Source organism: Amblyomma mixtum, chromosome 7, assembly GCF_055824585.1.
Source record: "Amblyomma mixtum isolate Tamu chromosome 7, ASM5582458v1, whole genome shotgun sequence".
Taxonomy (NCBI): Eukaryota; Metazoa; Arthropoda; class Arachnida; order Ixodida; family Ixodidae; genus Amblyomma; species Amblyomma mixtum.
In genome coordinates, this window is record NC_143018.1 from 118,490,309 (window position 1) to 118,509,127 (window position 18,819).

Consider the following 18,819-nt stretch of genomic DNA (forward strand, 5'->3'; position numbering starts at 1 on the left):
TGACATCCTAATCAGAATCAGGGAGAATAAATGGGAACAGCCAAGGGATGTAATGCGAAAGGAAGATAACCGATGCTTGCTAAAGCAATGAAGTGGATTTCAAGAGAAAGTAATCGTAGCAGGCGGCGGCAGAATCTCTGAAGGGCGGATGAGATTAAGAAGTTTCTGGGAATAAAGTGCCCGCGGCTGGCACTGCGCAGGGGTAATTTGAGAGACATAGGAGAGGCGTTTGTCATGCTGTGGGCGTACCTATGCTGATGATTATTATGGTATTACCACATGGGAAAGAAATATCGTTCTGTGTGGAGCATGCTATTAGCAGTCTTTGCCGGTCGCTAATATTCCACCAAAACTAAATAGGCAGAACACAAGGGCAGTGAACCAAATAATTGTGCAAAACACATTTCAGGTTCAACCCGGCTGGCGATGGCTACTGTATGGGAGGTGGTCAATGCCGCCTCAGTTGTTGTGGTCGTGGCCGCCGCCATCGCATGGGTTGCATGGCGCAAAAAGCAGCACGGGCTCTTCTCCCGGCTCGGATACCCAGGGCCCCCACCGGACCTCGTCTGGGGTAGCTGGAAGCAGCTACAAAAGGACCGCATACTGGTACGAACTCACCGTTGGCTTGCAAGAGCCCCTGATACGGAGCAAGTCCCTTCACGGGTGCCGAGCCGTTATTGCTTCTTTCAGTAGATGAGGCACAGAACTGATCAATCTGTGGTTTAAATATATCGCACATCGCTTCCAGTATGGAATGGTTTTGGAGTTCCGGAATATTTCAGCTACTAAAGAAGTTATACACTGGAAATTGCTGCAGCGTTCTCCCCTACTGATGATGGGAGAAGGACGACATTTGTCATATTAAAAGGATTGTATCTAATTGAGCTTAGACGTCACTGTGAGATACGTGGTGTTCATAACGAAATATGTTATTTTTTACAACTCACCAGCGTTTACAAAGTCAGTGAGAACAAAAATTTAATAAATTTATACCCCTAACATTTTGAGCCAGTATATATATTTGCCTGCGAACAAAAACCTTACCTCCGCAATTCTACAAAAGAGAAACATAAAGCCATTGGCCAGTAGCTTGTGCTAAACTTTTCGTAAACAAGCAGCACGCGACATGCACCTTGAAGAAGATTTCAACATCATTTGTGACCATGCTTGAACTACATCGTTCCTTCACGCACAATATTAAAGTGATTTTCTGGTACCCTTGGTGCACCGGTGTTTATAGCGGAGTGAAAACTAAGTGAACGAAGTCACTGTTCAAGCAGTTAGACAAACGGTATCAAAAAGTGTTCTTTTATGATTTTTCAGTGCCAATCGTTTCAGAAATGTCAACTATTTTCTATAACAAGCCTCTTTTCTTACCCGTTTTATAATGGAAACAAAACTTCCCGCCATATCTCATGAATTTTTTCTGTGAGGTCGATTTGAGGTCGAATCTGGCTTCCTGCTTGGTCACACCTGTAGTAAAAAAACTATCAAAAACAAAGAGTAAACAGCCTCAGATACGGAAATATTCAGGTGCCCTCCTCTACAGCATCTCTCATAGCTCATATGTTGCTTCGGGACTTTAATTAAGCCCTACAATTTACAAAATTAAAACTGCTATGCACATTACACTAAAGGATCAAAATGAAGACCAAATAATGTTTATTTATTGCTGCATTCGGTATGAAAACTCAAAGATCAGAGTATCTGTGCAGTATATTGAGAAATGTATCTGTATTAAAAAAAATGAAAACTCCTCAGGAATTAGTAATTACCGCCCAATATCGATGACTTCTCTTGCATACAACTTACTCGACATATTATGATGAATGGCTTCACATGGAACATGGCTTCTTACAGAGTTTTTCCGCTGCAACCCAACTAATTGAAACCGTACGCGAACTAAATCTCTCGGCAGTGGCGGTCAGGTTGCTTTTATCTTCGTGACTTCTCCAAAGCGTTCGGTAGAGCCCCTCACATTAAGCTAATAACTAAAATGAAAGCAATAGGCGCCGCCGCGGTGGATTAGTGGTTATGGCGCTCAGCTGCTGACCCGAATGAAGCGGATTCGATCCCGGCCGTGGGGGTCGAATTTCGATGGAGGAGAAATACCAGAGGCCCGCGTACTCTGCGATGTCAGTGCACGTTAAAGAACCACAGATGGTCAAACTTACCGGAGCCCTTCGCTACGGCGTCCCTCATAGCCTGAGTCGCTTTGGGACGTTAAACCCTCATAAACCATAAACCAAAAGCAATAGCCATCTCTTGTTAAAATCATAGCTTGGGCTACATCTTGTATATGCAATCGAAAACAGTAAATAGATATTGAAGGGCACTGGTCCGGCTTTTTAGATGTTTCCTCGGGTGTTCCATAAGGCTCGGTCTTGGGACCTCCTTTATTTATTACTTACATCAATGATATTGTTACGCCGCGCTGCGGCGCTGTCGCACTGCAGTGCAGTGGAAAGAAGAAGAGCACGGTGTGCGCGAGACCGTGGTGGAGCCCGCCTGACGCTGACCGTCCAGTGACGTCCCCGATCCCGACTTGTAAATAAACCCGTTCCCGTCCTCGCAACTTCGTGACACTTGGTGGAGGTGGGGTTTTGACGTCCTAGACCCTATCTCCGTTCGCAGCAGCCGACGCTTGGCCGGGCTACCACCCGCATTTCCCATTATGGCTACCCGCAACGGCAACAATCCACCACCTGCCAGCACGTCTGAGCCGGGTCTACAATCCAGCCGGGACAGCTCCGAACAGGTCAGGTTTTGGCCGCCTCAGCGCGAGCCCCGCATGTTTTCTGGCTCTGCGGACGAGGACGTCGAGGAGTGGCTCAAGCACTACCAGCGTGTGAGCAAATATAACCGCTGGGACAAGTCAATGCAGCTCATGAACGTTGTTTTCTTTCTTGCGGAACGGCACTTTTATGGTTCGAGAACCATGAGGACGCACTAGCTACATGGGAAAGTTTTGTCGACGAGCTCAAGGAGTGTTTCGGTGACACGATATCGAAAAAGAAGAAAGCCGAACAAACACTTGCCCAACGAGCTCAACGACCTAATGAGACCTGTACAAAGTACATTGAGGAAGTCCTAAAGCTGTGATCAATTTAATCGCACCATGACTGAAGACGACTAAGTCGGTCACCTCTTAAAGGGTATTGCTGAAGTCGTCTATCATTTCCTGATAACGAAGGACGACCTCGCCACTTCGTCTAACGTCATTCGTCATTGCCGAACGTTTGAGACCCTAAAGACTCGCCGCATTTCCCCCAAGTTTGGCCGTCTTTCCAACGTGCCCATCGTCGCCAGCGTGGACTTTGCGGGCAGTGACGACCTTGCTTCAATCGTCCGACGCATCGTCCAAGAAGAGCTGAGCCAGCAATTTCAACGCCCCGCCGCTGATTCCGTTTACAACGCATGCTCGCTCCAGCCTCCACTCCCTGAACCACAAGTCAACTGTGCCAGACAGGCCTACCCTGGTCCACGCACTAATACCGACCAAGGTCGCGTCTCTGCACCTCCAACGCACCGGTCCTACCCCCGCTCTGAGGAAGAGCACTATTATGCGCCTCGGAACTCTTACCCCCCTCCGAGCGACTTCCCCGTTTCCTAAGCTCCACGTGCGGCCCCAGTTTGCTACCGTTGTGGTCGTCCTGGGCACATTTCCCGTTACTGTCGGCGTCGCGACCAACCACCCCGCTTCTTCACACAGTCGTCGGCCCGGCCGTCCCTAGCTTTCCGTGGCCCCCAGTCCTGGAACCCTCCTCGTGACTGGCAGCCGCGCCAAGACCGACTCTTCCGCACCGATTCTCTGGTTTCCGACCGCAGCCTCACACCACCGCCTTCGCGACGTGGCCGTTCACCATCGCCTCGTCGTCGTTCTTCCCCACCACCGCCGGAAAACTAGCTCCTGCGGCCGATAGAGGTGAGGTCGCGGAACGGTCATCATCAACAATTCCTCTGCCGGTCGTCATGTTGAATAACAAAGTGTCTGTGTGTGTTGGTGGCTTAAACACTCTTGCATTAGTGGACACCGGTGCCGCTGTGTCGGTGATGAGCTTTTCTTTCAAAAAGCGCCTTGGACGCAAAATGATGTTTACATGGGACCAGAGTGCCAGTTTTCGTGGTGTTGGGGGTGAAACTTTGCGCCCAGTTGGCATCTGCTTCGTATCAGTCACCATTGCTGGAGAGAAGTTTCGAGCAAAATTTGTGGTATTACTCCATGCCACGCATGACGTCATATTAGGGTATTGATTTTTTACGTGAATGCGGGGCCACTTTGGATTGCGGAGCAGGAGAAATTTCTCTCCAGCGCAGTATGCTATCTACTTTTGTGCAGGATTCATCCGACTGCAGTGATGGTGTCTTTAGTGTGACGCAAGATGTGCTTTTGCCAGCCATGGCAGCAATGTTCGTCTCTGTTCGCTCTTCGGACAACCGCACAGGCACCTTCCACTTGATTGTTGAGCCAGATGTGCACAACGCCGCGAAACAGAATGTTCTCGTGCCCCGGGCCATTGTTACCGTAGTCGACGGTTGCGCACAACTATGGACAGTGAATGCTTCGTCAGAACGTGTTTTGATCCCATCGGGGCTTAAACTCGCTCGGTTTCATGCTTATGACATTCTTACTATCCAATCCGTGTCTGAGTGCGAGCCTTCAAGTCGAGCAGAAGACTTTTCCGTCAATATCATGCGCATGATCAGCAAGTCGCTTCCGTTCTTACCCAGTATGCGTCGGTATTTGACTTCGCTCAGCCAGCCATTCCACCCTCGCTGCCAGTTTCTCGCACTCAGCATCACATCAACACCGGTACCGCTCATCCGATCAGACAGAAGCCTTATCGTGTGTCCCAGGCTGAACGGAAGCTAATCAACGAGCAAGTGCAGGATATGCTACAGAAAGGCCTCATCCGGTAGTCGTCAAGTCCATGGGCTGCTCCTGTTATACTGGTACGCAAGAAGGATAATTCATGGCGCTTTTGCGTAGACTATCGTCGGTTAAATGCTGTGACGAAGAAGGACGTCTACCCGCTCCCGCGTATTGATGATGCCATGGACAGTCTTCAATCTGCATCGTACTTCTCGTCGGTTGACCTGCGCTCTGGGTATTGGCAGATCCCCATGCATCCATCGGACAGGGATAAGACAGCTTTTATCACGCCCGATGGACTGTATGAATTTAATGTCATGCCCTTTGGGTTATGCAATGCCCCCGCTACTTTTGAGAGATTTATGGCCACAATATTGCGTGGGCTTAAGTGGGAGCTCTGTATGTGCTACCTCGACGACGTGATCATTTATGGAAATACCTTTCGCGAGCATAACGAAAGACTCGGTATGGTGCAGGCTTGCTTCGCAAGAGCTGGACTGGTCTTGAACTCCAAGAAATGCCACTTTGGTGAGCGGCAAACCCTTGTCCTCGGGTTTCTTGTCAACAAGGATGGTATCCGGCCAGACCCACAGAAGATCGCTGCCGTACGGGAGTTCCCACAGCCATGCTCTTTGAAACACCTTAGAAGCTTTATGGGCCTCTGCTCATATTTCTGCCGCTTCATCCAAGGTTTTGCCCAACTCACTCGTCCTTTGACTTCCCTCCTTCATAAAGACGCCCCGTTGTGTGGTCGCTTGCCTGTGAGTCTGCCTTCCAGCAGCTGAAGTTTTTGCTAACTTCTGCACCTGTTTTGCGCCACTTCGACCCGGCGGCGCCGACAGAGCTCCATACCGACGCCAGTGGTGTGGGCGTCGGCGCAGTGCTTATCCAACTTCACAACGGCGCCCAGCACGTGGTCGCATACGCAAGTCGCACGTTGACCAAATCGGAAGGCAACTACACCGTGACGGAAGTCGAGTGTCTCGCTGTCGTCTTTGCTGTGCAAAAGCTTCGACCATATCTACATGGACGTCACTTCAAGATTGTTACAGACCATCACTCGTTGTGTTGGCTTGTTGGCCTCCGCGATCCTTCCGGTCGACTCGCTCGCTGGGCCTTACGCCTCCAAGAATATGACTTTACAGTGGCGTATAAGAGCGGTCGCCACCATGCTGATGCCGACTGTTTGTGTCGTTTTCCTCTGCCAGACACGGCAGGTTGTGAAGAGGACTTCGATGACTGTTTATCTTCTGTCTCTACCGAGTTTTCTAGCCTTGCTACTTTTAAGCAAGAACAACTCAAGGATCGTAGTCTCCAGCCGTTGTTTGATCAAGCCCGTGCGTCTGCTCCTGTAACGCCGTTCGTCATATAAGAGGGCGTGCTCTATAAGAACTATTCCGTGGAGGGTGCACGTCTGCTTTTGGTGTCCCTGCCAGTCTTCGTGGCATTTTCCTGCATGCCATGCGTGATGATATTTCTGCCGGACATCAGGGGTTTTCTCGCACGTTACATAGGACGCGGTAACGCTTTTACTGGCCTGGACTGTACAAGACAACTCAACAGTACGTTGCAGGCTGTCTGCAGTGTCAACGCTTTAAGCATCGCCCTGCCTCGCCCGCCGGCTCGTTGAAACCGATCAGACCACCTTACTCCCCTTTTGAGAAGATCGGGGTCGACTTGCTTGGACCGCTTCCCAAGTCTACCTCGGGCCAACGCTGGATTATAGTTTGCGTCGACTACTTGACTCGCTACGTGGAGACAGCTGCTCTTGTGTCCGCGAAAGCAACAGACATCTCGTCCTTTTTGCTGCACTCGGTGATCCTTCGCCACGGAGCTCCTCGTGTCGTAATCAGCGACCGTGGGCGCCAGTTCATTGCCGATGTCGTGCAAGAACTCCTACGGCTCTGCAATTGTGACTATCGTCATTCGATACCCTATCATCCGCAAACGAATGACCTGACGTAGCGCATCAACCGCACCCTCACGAACATGTTGTCCATGTATGTTGCGGCCGACCATAAGAACTGGGACACCGTGCTACCGTTTGTAACATACGCTTACAACACCGGAACCCACGACGTCACTGGATACTCCCCGTTCTTTCTGCTCTACGCGCGCCTACCACGCACCTTTCTGGACACGATTCTTCCCTTTTCTGACCATCGTGATCCGTCCATTTCGCAGACCCTTTGCCGTGCGGAGGAAGCGCGACGACTAGCTCGCCTCCGAACACTCAGTGCACAAGTTCGCACCAAGAGCCGTTACGACAGTGGACATATTGCGGTGACGTATGAGCCCGGTGACTACGTTTGGCTGTGGACGCCACTGCGTCGACGGGGCCTCTACCAGAAATTCCTCGCAAAGTACTGCGGCCCTTTTGTTGTTCTGGATCGCCTCAGTGACGTTAACTATACAATCGCCTAAGTCACCCCAGGCAATCGCCGCTCTCGCAAGGTCCAGGTCGTTCACGTCGCCCGTCTTGAACGCTGCAATCACAACGCTAATTAACTCGCTCGAGGTCGAGCTTCGACTGCCCCGGGCGAAGTGTTACGCCGCGCTGCGGCGCTGTCGCACTGCAGTGCAGTGGAAAGAAGAAGAAGAGCACGGTGTGCGCGAGACCATGGTGGAGCCCGCCTGACGCTGACCGTCCAGTGACGTCCCCGATCCCGACTTGTAAATAAACCCGTTCCCGTCCTCGCAACTTCATGACAATATATTAAAAGATCTTTGCCGATGAGTGCATTATTTTCAAAAATTTTCATTTTTTATCCCACCAACTTATCTTAAAGGTGCACTGAAGAGGAATCTGAACTCGTCTGTTTGCCACGAGAACTCTATCTATACGCTCCGAGCATTCTTAGAAACTTCGACTTATTGCCCTGTGTGGCCCATTTCCCTAATTAAGTTGAATTAACGTCCGGCTCCAACCTTTATTTTTTGAATTCTGCCCGTACAGTGGGCGGAATTGACCAACGCTTGGAGTGCCTTTGAGCCTGCTCCGTGGAGGCTTTGCTTTCGCTTTATTTTGTTTTTTAGGTTTCTGTGAAGAAATACTTTTATTCGCAGGTAATATAGCCGCAGAATAAGCGCGCAGAAATAAAAATACACGCGGTCTATTTGCTTCTACGGATTACTACGTATTACTCCGCCAAAGGCAGAGCGGCAAGCCGCCACGGGACTGGGTGATATGCACTCCACGCATTGGTCGACTCCGCCCACCGCACGGGGAAAATAAAAAAAAAAGGCGGGAGCTGGACGTTAATTCTATTTAATTAGAGAAATCGGCCACACAAGCCCATAAATCGAGGTTCCTAAGAATTCTCAGAACGTGTAGATTGAGTTCCCGCGGCAAAAAGACGAGTTAAGATTCCTCTTCACTGCACCTTTAACTGTGAACTTGCAGCTTCAAGCATATTGCTGAAAAAATGGGACACGACAATTAATTACGACAAAACCGTCTATATATGTGCTACAAACAATTTCAATAAAATGAAATTTACGTATGGTATTAGGGACAACTTAATTATTCAATTCGGTGGATGTAGGTATCTGGGATTGATTTTAACGTCGGATCTTAAATGGTCAACACGTACACATCTGCACCCAACATCTGCACCTCTACCAAGAAAAAGCAAGGATTTTAAAACTTACACGGCGTTTCAGCCAGTGCTCTTAAGCTTGAAGCGTACAAATCCGGAGTTCAACCCGTCTAGAATACGCAGGTGTACCTGTGTTATGGGACCCACATACTGCAACCAACGTTGGAAAATTTCTAATGATCCAAATATTACAACTACTACTCGTATATAGCCAGTATAAAAGAACAGGCTCTCCGTCCGCAATGATACTTCAGGCAGCTCTTGAATCAATGGAGGGAAGAAGAATCGCTGCCCGGTTGCGCTTTTTTTTCTCTGTATTTGGGAAAACTAAGCATTCAATCAGATTATTAGTTCGAAAAGCACACAACCAGACCTTTCGGACGTAAACACAATCGTAGCATCAAGACAATCTGTGCCCGCACAAACACGTACAAGTTTCAAATTTTCCCGAAAATTATATCCGATTAGAAATCCCTGGCTAAAGATTGACCTTTACTTTCTCCAATGTCGTGAGAGATTTAATACCTAGCCCTATGATTAGAAAATATTATTTACTAGCACAGCCGTAGTGTACTTAGTTTTTTTGGGCAGTGCTTGCGGCATGTTTTTTTTGACACCGTGAACTTTGTTTTGTAACTTCGATTATTTGTGTCAATTTGTAATTTCTTGTGTGAACTTATTTGTAGCCGCATTATTGTTGTTGATTTGCTGATTATAAGGCACAGTGTTTCTTTAACAAATGAGTCTACCCTCTCCTGCTTGGACCAATTCGATCTGCAGTACTTTGTAAATCAAATAAATAAAATAAAAATATCAACCATAAAAACAAAGGAAACAGCTTCATTTAAGAAAGCATCACATGGCGTTTGAACACAGGCAAGATGGGGTTAGTTGAAATTGAAATTATGAGGCCTTGACAATACGGAAGCAACGCAATGCAACTAGGCTCACGAAAAAAATATCCACTCTTAATTTAAGGAACAGCGACTTATCACTATCCGTGATGTCGAAAAGTCCCTTTGACTCATTTTTATGACCTCCTTTATGTAGATGTTACTTGTGTTCCAATCTAGCATAACCTGCTACTGTGTTGCAGGTGATGGGAGAATGGATCCGCAAGTACGGCAAAATATTTGGGTTCTACCTTGCGGAAAAGCCCTACATGGTCATCACCGACGCCGATGTGATCAAAGAGATCTTTGTCAAGGACAGCCGCATATTCCAGGACAGGCCTCTGTACGCCCTCGATGTGGAGCCGATGACAAGCTCCATCTTCTTCGTCACAGGCAAGCATAAAAACCACATGCTTATTCGATTTGGCACTTTCCATTCTTCCATGCACGCATCAAACAAGAAATTCGCATGCCTGCGCCACACTGTTGCAGAAATTGACGAGAGGAGTATGCCGCTAAGCAGAAAAATTAACAACGTACACGAGCAGGTAGTGAATTTTGAGCCAACCCCTGCTACTCTGCCCTTAGAACCCAGTGTGTTACCGTTAAAAACCAGCGGTTACCTTACCCGCGCATTACATGTCCTGCCCAAGCCCGTTTATTCCTCTTGACTTCCACTAGGAAGTCATTAACTTTTGTTTCATACTTGACACCCTCTGTCCTCTTCTTTTTAAGTTGAACCCTTCTCGTTTCCCTCCACGGGCAGCTATATGCAACTAATGAAAGATCTGAATAACAAAAAGGCACACCTCTGATTGTACACAAGGCATGCCCATGGAGGTAGCTAAGAAGAGCTGCATGGTTTCTTTCTTTTTTGTTGAGAGGGTGAGGGGGAAGCGGTGCCTCCAGTTCTTGTTAAAGAGCTATAACACCAAATGTTTGCTTGTGTGTTGTAATTTAAAGTTTGTGTGAGACGTTGGTATGCATAGAACACCCCGTGGTATTCTCCTACGACCAAAAAAAAATTACTGAATTTCTTCTTGTACGTTATTTCAGTTTCGGTTTCATCAACCAAACGATGACGGTGGCGGATATTAGAGCTTTAAGTCACGTAAGGCACGACAAACGACAATATAACTGCTGATACGTTGTTTATTCCAATTTTAGCTCTTAAAGCGCGCTGGTATAAGTACTATGGTGGGCAAACACTATGTTTCATTGTTTTTGTTGCCGATTTTTCATGCCTCACATGACTCAAAGTTCAATTACACGTCAGAACCATCCTTCAGTGGATTAAACCTAAACCGAAACAGCGTGAGAGACGGAATGCAATCATAAATTACTTGGCGGTCATAGGCGAAAACCAAGAGATGATCCATGTATTCAAATAGTTAATGCATCATATGAAAGAAAAAAACACGCAGTAAAACCAGGTGTATAGGACTTTAAGTTCTCACCTCCTTACTCAGAGTAGGGCAAAGGATGCCATCAACAATTAATTTCTTCCCGCTCAGGCCACGAACTTCCTGATTGCCAGCTACACCACGAAAGCTTTTTACTCCCTTATTCCGGAAACCCCGCTCTTACCTTCAGGTACACTAGTAGTTTAAAAGCAAAATTTAAGCTCGAAATACCAGACCAACAAAGGTGAGAAAGGCTACAGTTATGAAGGGAGGCGCGTTTAGCTGGTTTATTTTATCTGCCCATTTTCAGCTCTTGCAGATCAAGAAATTCCAGAGGTGTGCTATGGGATCCAGATTGAAGACAAAATTAAGCTGGCCACCACCTTAGCTCGTTTCCTTCAGCGAGCGCATAGTCGTAGTGCCATGCAACCGTCCCTACAAAGGCATACTTTTTGGGTTGAGGAGTGGTACTCTTAGAAAGAAGTCCAGAAGCCCACTTGCCGCTTGGCAAGTTTTGAAATCCACATAAAGCAAACTCCATCCGTTTTTTGCGGGCGGTTTTCCCGGTTTTTCTCACCCTTTGTGACCGTATTTGCAAGGCTATAGTCGGCGCGTCACTGTACCGTACGCCACTCAACGACAGCCTGCTTTAACTTGTGTTTCACTTCTGCCGGATCTAATTCAGTACTTTCTACAGCCCTGTGTCCCTTGCTAAAAAAAACAACAAATGGCATGACGGTCACCACGTGTCAAAGCGATATTCAGCGACAGCTGTTAATGCGATATTGTCACGTAGTGGTGACTGCAGTAAGAAGAACAGGAAAGCAGCGAGAACGTCTTCGGAACGAAACTCTTTATTCGGGTTGACTTGCGCCCGCAAAGAACTGAATCACTCGGTGGCGGCGTAGCGACAAGCGTGCTCGGCGGTCGTCGAACAGAATGCCCGCCGCTGTCGGCCGCTCTTTTTAAAGCTGATAGCGAAAATTCGAGATAAAGCTTGGGAAGTTACTAGAACATTCTGGCACAAAGTAGAATTGGCTCCGCCTTCATGCGATCAATCGAGATAATTCTAGGCGTGTCTTGCGTCACAAACGAAGCGATAAAGCGGCGTGCTGGCAGCCTTGAAGCATGAACAGATAAACACGACAAAAAACGCTACAAAGATTCGCGGCAATATGTTGGGGTTGAGAATATGAGCGCGACCTTATATCTGTGTAGTTCTATGGCGTGGATTTCGGTAGCCCACACGAAGTCGTTTACGCACCAGCGTATGCAGCTCGGTCGGTTGAAAAGCCGTAGGCGTCGTAGTTGTAGTTGTCGGAACCGCGCGTCGGAAACAATCGTGTCATGCCAACCGTTTGCCGCAGAACGTTACAGATGGTGCTATACCATTCAGCCTTTTGAGCAGCATAAACTGACTAGTTAAGTCAGAGAGCTTGCGGCAGGAATTCGAACCGGCGACCTATAGTCGAGGCTGCGGGTGTCCACCGAGATGTGTGAGACAGTTACTGCATCTTCCTTTCCTCAAATGATCTTCCTTTCCTCAAACTACAATGATACGTGGCAATATATTCCATTACTACGTCCAGCACGTCGCTATCAATTGCGAACTGCGGTTCCCTTGCTGGACTGTAGAACATTAATTTGGTTTTCTGCATGTTAATCCTTAGCCCCACCGTTCTGCTCTGCCTGTCTAACTCATTGATCATGCTTTGCAGTTCGTCTCGTGAGTGACTTAGCGAGGCAATGTCATCAGTGAATCGCAGATTACTTAGGTGTTCTCCGTTAACTCATCCCCAACTCTTTCAAGTCTATGCGTTGGAATGCCTCCTGTAAAGAGGCGGGGAATAGCATTGATGAGATTGTGTCTCCCTGCTGGATGCCCCGCCTTATTGGAATTTTGTTGCTGACTTTAGGACTATTGTAGCTGTGCAGCCGTTATAAATATCTTCCAGCATTCTCTCATAAGAATCTTCCACACCTTAATTCAACAATGCCTCCTTGACTGGGGATGTTTCCATTGAGTCAAATGCTTTCTCGTAATCTATGATGGCTATTCATTATTACAGATTAAAAATTACAGAATGGTACTTAGTAAGGCAGAAAAACATAAATCACCACATTTCTTACATGTGATCATTATTAAACCCTTTCACTTGGCTATATGGCAATACGAGAGAAAAAAAAGCTGGCGGAAATGTCAAAAAATACCACACTTAGGCACACCACAGAAACAGAAGAAAGGGTAAAAAAATGCACGATGTTCGGATAATGAGACACTCTTGCAGGGATATTTAAAAATATGTAATTTATTTTATTTTAGGACAGATGGTACCGAAATGCAAAATGAAAACTGTGAGAAATGAACTGTTTATTTATCGTAATTAGACTCTACATTGAGTAAATCTAGCTTACGATTTCCCACAAAGTTTTGTTCTCTTTGTAGCAATGAATTGTTAAGAAATGAGAGTCACAGTGATCTGATTATTCGCAAGCGTGTACAGGAAAATGTAAACATTATATTTACAAATAAATAACAGTTAAAATGAGACTATCGTGCAATAGCTGTGTTTAGTTAGTGTTATAACCATCGAATGTTAATACTGAAATTTCTGAATTTTGCAGCTTTGAATTGACCGCAAACGAGGCCGCATGACAGTATGCCGTAGCTAACATTCGCATGAATGAATGCACGGTAGAGTGACGCGTGAGTATAAATACTGGGAGGACGGTATTTCACAACACAATTATTTCGCAAGGAGTTGTATTTGATAATGAGCTAGATGATGAAGAAACTTGAGAATAAAGCCAAATTCGCTCCCATGTATACGCAAGAATCACTGACGGCACCTAGATGATAATTACCGAAAATGGAAGAAGCGGGATGACGCAACGACTGTTGTGAAGAGAAGAAATTTTGTCTTACTCTCGCTAACTTTAAATTTATTTAGCTGCTGCCAAGTCAAGCCAATAGCGATGTCATGGTTAAGTTTGCTAACTAGAGAAGTCATGCAGTTTTCAGAGATTAAGATTGGGCTGTCATCAGCGCACAGTATGCAGTTAGCAGATGTCAGACAGTTTGGCAGGACAATAAATGAATTAAGAAAAGAAGTCATACTAGTATACATTCCTGCTGCGCGCAAACTTGTTCTCTTTCAGTAAATTCCTTAAATAGCAGCAACCTCATTTTGATCTTCTAACTACGAAGAAATATTAAATATTTTTCAGTATATACTACAACTTTCATTTTAATGAAAGAACTGAGTCGGTAATGCCATCGAAGGCTTTTAATAAGCTATGAATACAGAGTCAGCACATTCAGATTTGTCAATGGCCGTTTTTAGATGTTTTCTTGGGAAATGAAATTCTAGGTCGGTGAAGTAGCCAGAGCGGATGCCCGACTGGCGTGGTGAAAGTATATTAAATTTTAAAATATAATATGATAGCCACTTTTCAATTGATTTCTAAAATATTTTACTAAAAAATGCGATCCACATATTGCTGTGTGGCTCATTATTGAGCCGCAGCATCCTTAAATAGTGTCGTTGTATTACCGTACTTTAGTTGCTAGGAAAAACACCTCTGCACAAAAGTGAAGTACGAATGCGGTCAGAACACGGGATATGAGGTGGGGATTTAATTCAATACGTCAGGACTTGTTACATGGAGGGTGCTAACTAAAGATGAAACTTCTTCAGGTTTATTTGGCGACAATAAAAATGGATTGAATTGTGTGATATAGCATCAGTACTATTACTAAAGAAAACGTTACTGAAAGCGTCCACAATATCTGATGGGTTGCAGTATTTCTTGACATCAAGTACAATAATCCTAACTGCATGTTTCTTGTATCCGTTTAGAAATGAGTTTTCTACCTGTCATTTTTTTCTGATTTTTTTTTCTGTAGTGTAGCCTTGTTGTCAATATTTATTTCTTTTAGGTGTTTTCAACTAAGCTAAAAGTGAGCAGACATCTTCATCTACGACGTGCATTCGTGTAGAAAGGCTGCAGAATCCGTTCAACGCGGTAAAAAACCGGCAAACGTATACGCCCGGATAAGCGTCAAAATTTTACCATTTCACTTTCCCTCGGTAAACTTTTACTTCACCGCTGGTTTCAAAAAGGCTAATGGCTGGCAAAAGCTTCCTATTACCAGCTATGTACAAAAGAAGAAATTGGTCCTGAAAATCTGTACCTTCCATTTACCTCCACCGTCTATATCTTTGGGAAGTCCCCTAAAGAAATTTTCTGCAGGACCACCTTCCTTATTGTTTTGTCCAAATTCTATCGTATTTTGTATTTTATAGCTGACTCTGACTCTAAATTTGGTGCCTTCCTTTTTGCAGGTATGGAGTGGAGAAAAGTGCGCTCTATCATGAACCTAGGCTTCACTGCCTCTAAGGTGAAGCTGTACTCCAACATTGTGAACAGGTGCGCCGATGTGTTCGTCGAAGTGCTCGGGGAGGTTTGCCGCAAAACCAAAGTTACCGAAATATATCAGCTGACCCAGAGTCTGGCGCTGGACATCATCACCAAGGCAGCCCTTGCCTGGGAGGTAAGGGCGCACTCCCCACTCTGTACGTAATTTGAAATATAACACGCGCATGCTAATTGCAAATCTCATCAAAACGCAGATTGACTGCCAGAGATCGACTAAAGATCCCATGCTGAACTGGATGCGAAAAGTGTTCGAGCAGGCCGACAAGACCGCCCTTGAGGGCTCGTTTGCTTTTCCTGCTCTGCGTCCTATTCTTCTCCTTTTGTATCCGTTCACGTCCTTCGCTCGCTGCATGAAGAAAATGATGAACGACGTAGACAAAGTCACAGAACTCCGTCGCACAGGAAAGCGGCCACGCAGCGACGACATGATACAGATGATGCTGGACGCCCAGACCGGCGCCAGGAACGAGTCGTGCGCTTCTGGTCAAAAGGTGAAGACTCTCGAACAGCGCCACGTCAGTTCAAACGCAGTGGTGCTTCTCATAGCTGGCTTCGACACTACTGCCTCAGCACTGGCATTCTTGCTCCACCTGGTGGCCAAGCACCCTGAAGAGCAGGACAAGATCCTGCAGGAGATGGAAGAGCGCTTCCCGGGCGTGGATGAGCTGTCTTTTGAGCAGCTGCATGAGCTCCAGAGGTTAGACATGGTGGTCAAGGAAGCGCTGCGTCTCTATCCTCCAGTTCCCCTCATGGTGGCCAGAACATGCACTAAGGACACGACGGTCCTCGGCCACTTCATTCCCGCCGGCGTCAATATCATCGCCCCGGCCTGGTACGTCCACCGTGATCCCGAGCTGTGGCGGGAGCCAGAGGAATTCATCCCGGAACGCTTCTCGGAAGAAGAGTCGAAGAACAGGCACCCTGCGGCCTACTTCCCGTTCGGTTTGGGTCAAAGGACGTGTCTCGGCAAACGGGTGGGCCTGCTCACTATGAAGACAGCTCTGATGAAAACACTGCGCGATTACAAACTGGAAATATGCGAAAAATCGAATGATCCTCTGCTCATGACAGTGCCAAGCTTGGTGGGCAACCCGAAAGGTGGCGTGCACCTAAGCCTAAAACCGAGGAATATCTGAGCGCTGCTAGATTATTTTCGGCCTGTCAAATGTAGCGACTTCATGATCCAGTGGAAATAAAGTGAACAATAAAATACTGGCTTGCTGTGCGCTCTTGTACGGTCTCATTTTGTCAGCGTATATGTAGAAATCGCTAAATAGTATCATCGCATGTTTAATAACGGGCGCTTCGCTTTCCTAAACACTAACCGCGTCCTGATGTAACAAAAATAATTTTCTTCCTAAAACAGGCAAATCTCACCGTAAATAACATATTCCTAATGCAAGAGATGCGTGTCCTAATGTGCAAATAGGCTTTACGCTTGGCTCTCGAAGCATATATTAAGAAATAAGCGGAAGTATGCACAAGAGACACTTCCATATCTCTGTTATTTTGCGCAGCGCAAGGGACAAAGCTCGAGGCAAGTTCACAGACAAGGCGCTGCACTTACAACAGGTTTTATTGGGCGATTTTCACTTCTTAAGAACAGTGGCAGCCAATCTCAAATGAAAAAAAAAACCCCAGATACCCAAAATGTCTAGAATGACAGTTCCTGAGCAAGGGCTACAGTGCGACAAGACCATATATATATCTGTGTATTCAGCCGAGTTCAAGTTCCTGTGCTCGCGTCGTTGCCAGTACTCTCATATCACTTGAATTTTTTTGTTCGCTTGCGAAGGTGTTGCTAAGATAGGAAGAAAACAATCTATCTGTAATATAATAACAACATGCGCAACTAACATATTATACCCATCTTCAGCTTTCAATGAAAAACGTGAATAATTTGAAGACAGACAGGTGGAGAATTTGTTTGAAAAACTTACAATGCAGTCAGCCTGGAGATTTGTGCAAAATACAACTTTACCGTTCATTAAATTCCTAAGCTTCATGAAAATTTTCGATGAACAATTGCTATCCAGTTCTTACTATCTTGCATGTATTTCTCGAGCGCCCTCAACCGCTGCCACTATTAAGCGTATTGCTCAACCAATGTCTAGTGCGAGCAGCGCAGGACCTTATACGAGGTACGATCCACATATTTGCCTCGCAATGTTCCATACTGCACTATAAAACACAGATTTCGCACTTGTAGCCTTCTTAATGCTGCGCCTAATGACATACTCCGCACATGCATGCTGCGCTTCAGTTCGATGTAAATCTTATCTCTCCGAGAGCATAATGATTGCACCACTCGTAAGTCGTACTAGATGCGGCGATGCCAAGGGCGCACGATGTCAGCCCACTTCTTTCGACGGAGCTTACTTTCCAAGAAAGCATGCAAGCGAAAGTTGCGCAGCACGTTTCGCTTGGCGTAAGCAGATGAATCGATGCAACGCTCGCTTGATCAGAAACTGAAAAGACTTGTACGCGCCTTGCAGCGTGAAACACTAAAGCTGGCTTATGACAGTCCGCTGTCAAGTCGCGGCCATCTCAAAACCCGGCTGACGACGTAGCGAACGCAACTACGCACTAAAATTTCAGAAGTTACTGTTTTCAGCGGCACGGCGTTGCCGGTGGTAGCCAAGCTGCCCGAGCCGCGCGCTTCCCGAGCGCCGAAGCTCGGCAGCTCGGCTGGCTCGGCGGAGAATGAAGAAAGAGAGAAGAGAGAAACAATTGAGGAGGAGAGTGGAGCCAACTTCCGTTTGCAAGGCAGCTTCCCAAGAAGCGACATCAGGGCCTCCCCTTAATTCTTTGCTTCCTCCATGGCTGTGCCCTGCTATTTCTCTCATTAACGTTCTGATTGCATTGGCTACTGTATAGATTTGTGTTGAACTCTTGGGCTACTTTAACTGCCGTATCAATATTAAGGCGGAAGCCTTTAATGCCTCATCGTTGTAAGCAGGAGCTGTCGACAGAAATGTCACGCTTTTCAATTGGTTGAAACGGTCGTGACGTCGCAGTGCGCGAATTTCGAACGGGGCCAAATGTACTTTGGCTACTAACCATGCAACCAATTAAAGGGATCGTATAGTGATGCTCCAAATAAGTTTGACTGAGTTTAGTTAATTGCTTACTTAACCAATTAGTCTAATTAACCTTTCTAGTCAGAGCAAATAAATAAATAAAACCGAGTAGCAAATTGGCCGAGCTTGGGAATCGAACCCCGGTCTCCGCGGAGTGCGAGTCGAGCACGCTACCACTCCGCCATGCCAGCTCGATGGTTCGGAATGAACAAAAGTGCGTCTAGTGAATACGGTGTCTTCGTTCACTCCCATCTTCCTCTCTTCCCGTTACGGCGAGGTTTAGGTGTCCACCGAGATATGAGAGACAGATACATTTCCTTTCCGCAGAAACCAATTTACCGACGAGCAAGGCGTATTTGTCCGCGTTTGAGATTGGTCCAAATTTTCGTGACTTCACCGCGCGCGAATTTTGACGGGTGTCCACCGAAATATGTGAGGCAGTTACTGCGCAACTTCCTTTCCTCAAATACAATTTTCGACTAGTGTCTACTGAGGTATGTGAGAAAGTTACTGCGGAATTTCTTTTCCTCA

General features: G+C 46.5%; 1 protein-coding gene across 1 annotated transcript; it reads left to right on the top strand.

Moving 5' to 3' along the window:
- Positions 1-423: 423 nt before the first annotated feature.
- LOC149337317 (cytochrome P450 3A6-like) lies at positions 424-16,344 on the top strand. The gene is made up of 4 exons (XM_089554857.1): positions 424-606; positions 9,569-9,758; positions 15,115-15,323; positions 15,403-16,344. Exons 1-4 carry the CDS (start codon positions 427-429, stop codon positions 16,342-16,344), a joined length of 1,521 nt encoding a protein of 506 aa, XP_089410983.1. The 5' UTR covers positions 424-426.
- The last annotated feature ends 2,475 nt before the right edge of the window (positions 16,345-18,819 follow it).

Bases quoted from the DNA above. Each gene is read 5' to 3' on its own strand.
- LOC149337317 (XM_089554857.1), top strand. From the start codon at position 427: ATGGCTACTGTATGGGAGGTGGTCAATGCCGCCTCAGTTGTTGTGGTC. The intron at 607-9,568 runs GTACGAACTCAC...ACTGTGTTGCAG, and splicing joins TACAAAAGGACCGCATACTG to GTGATGGGAGAATGGATCCG. The intron at 9,759-15,114 runs GCAAGCATAAAA...TCCTTTTTGCAG, and splicing joins CTCCATCTTCTTCGTCACAG to GTATGGAGTGGAGAAAAGTG.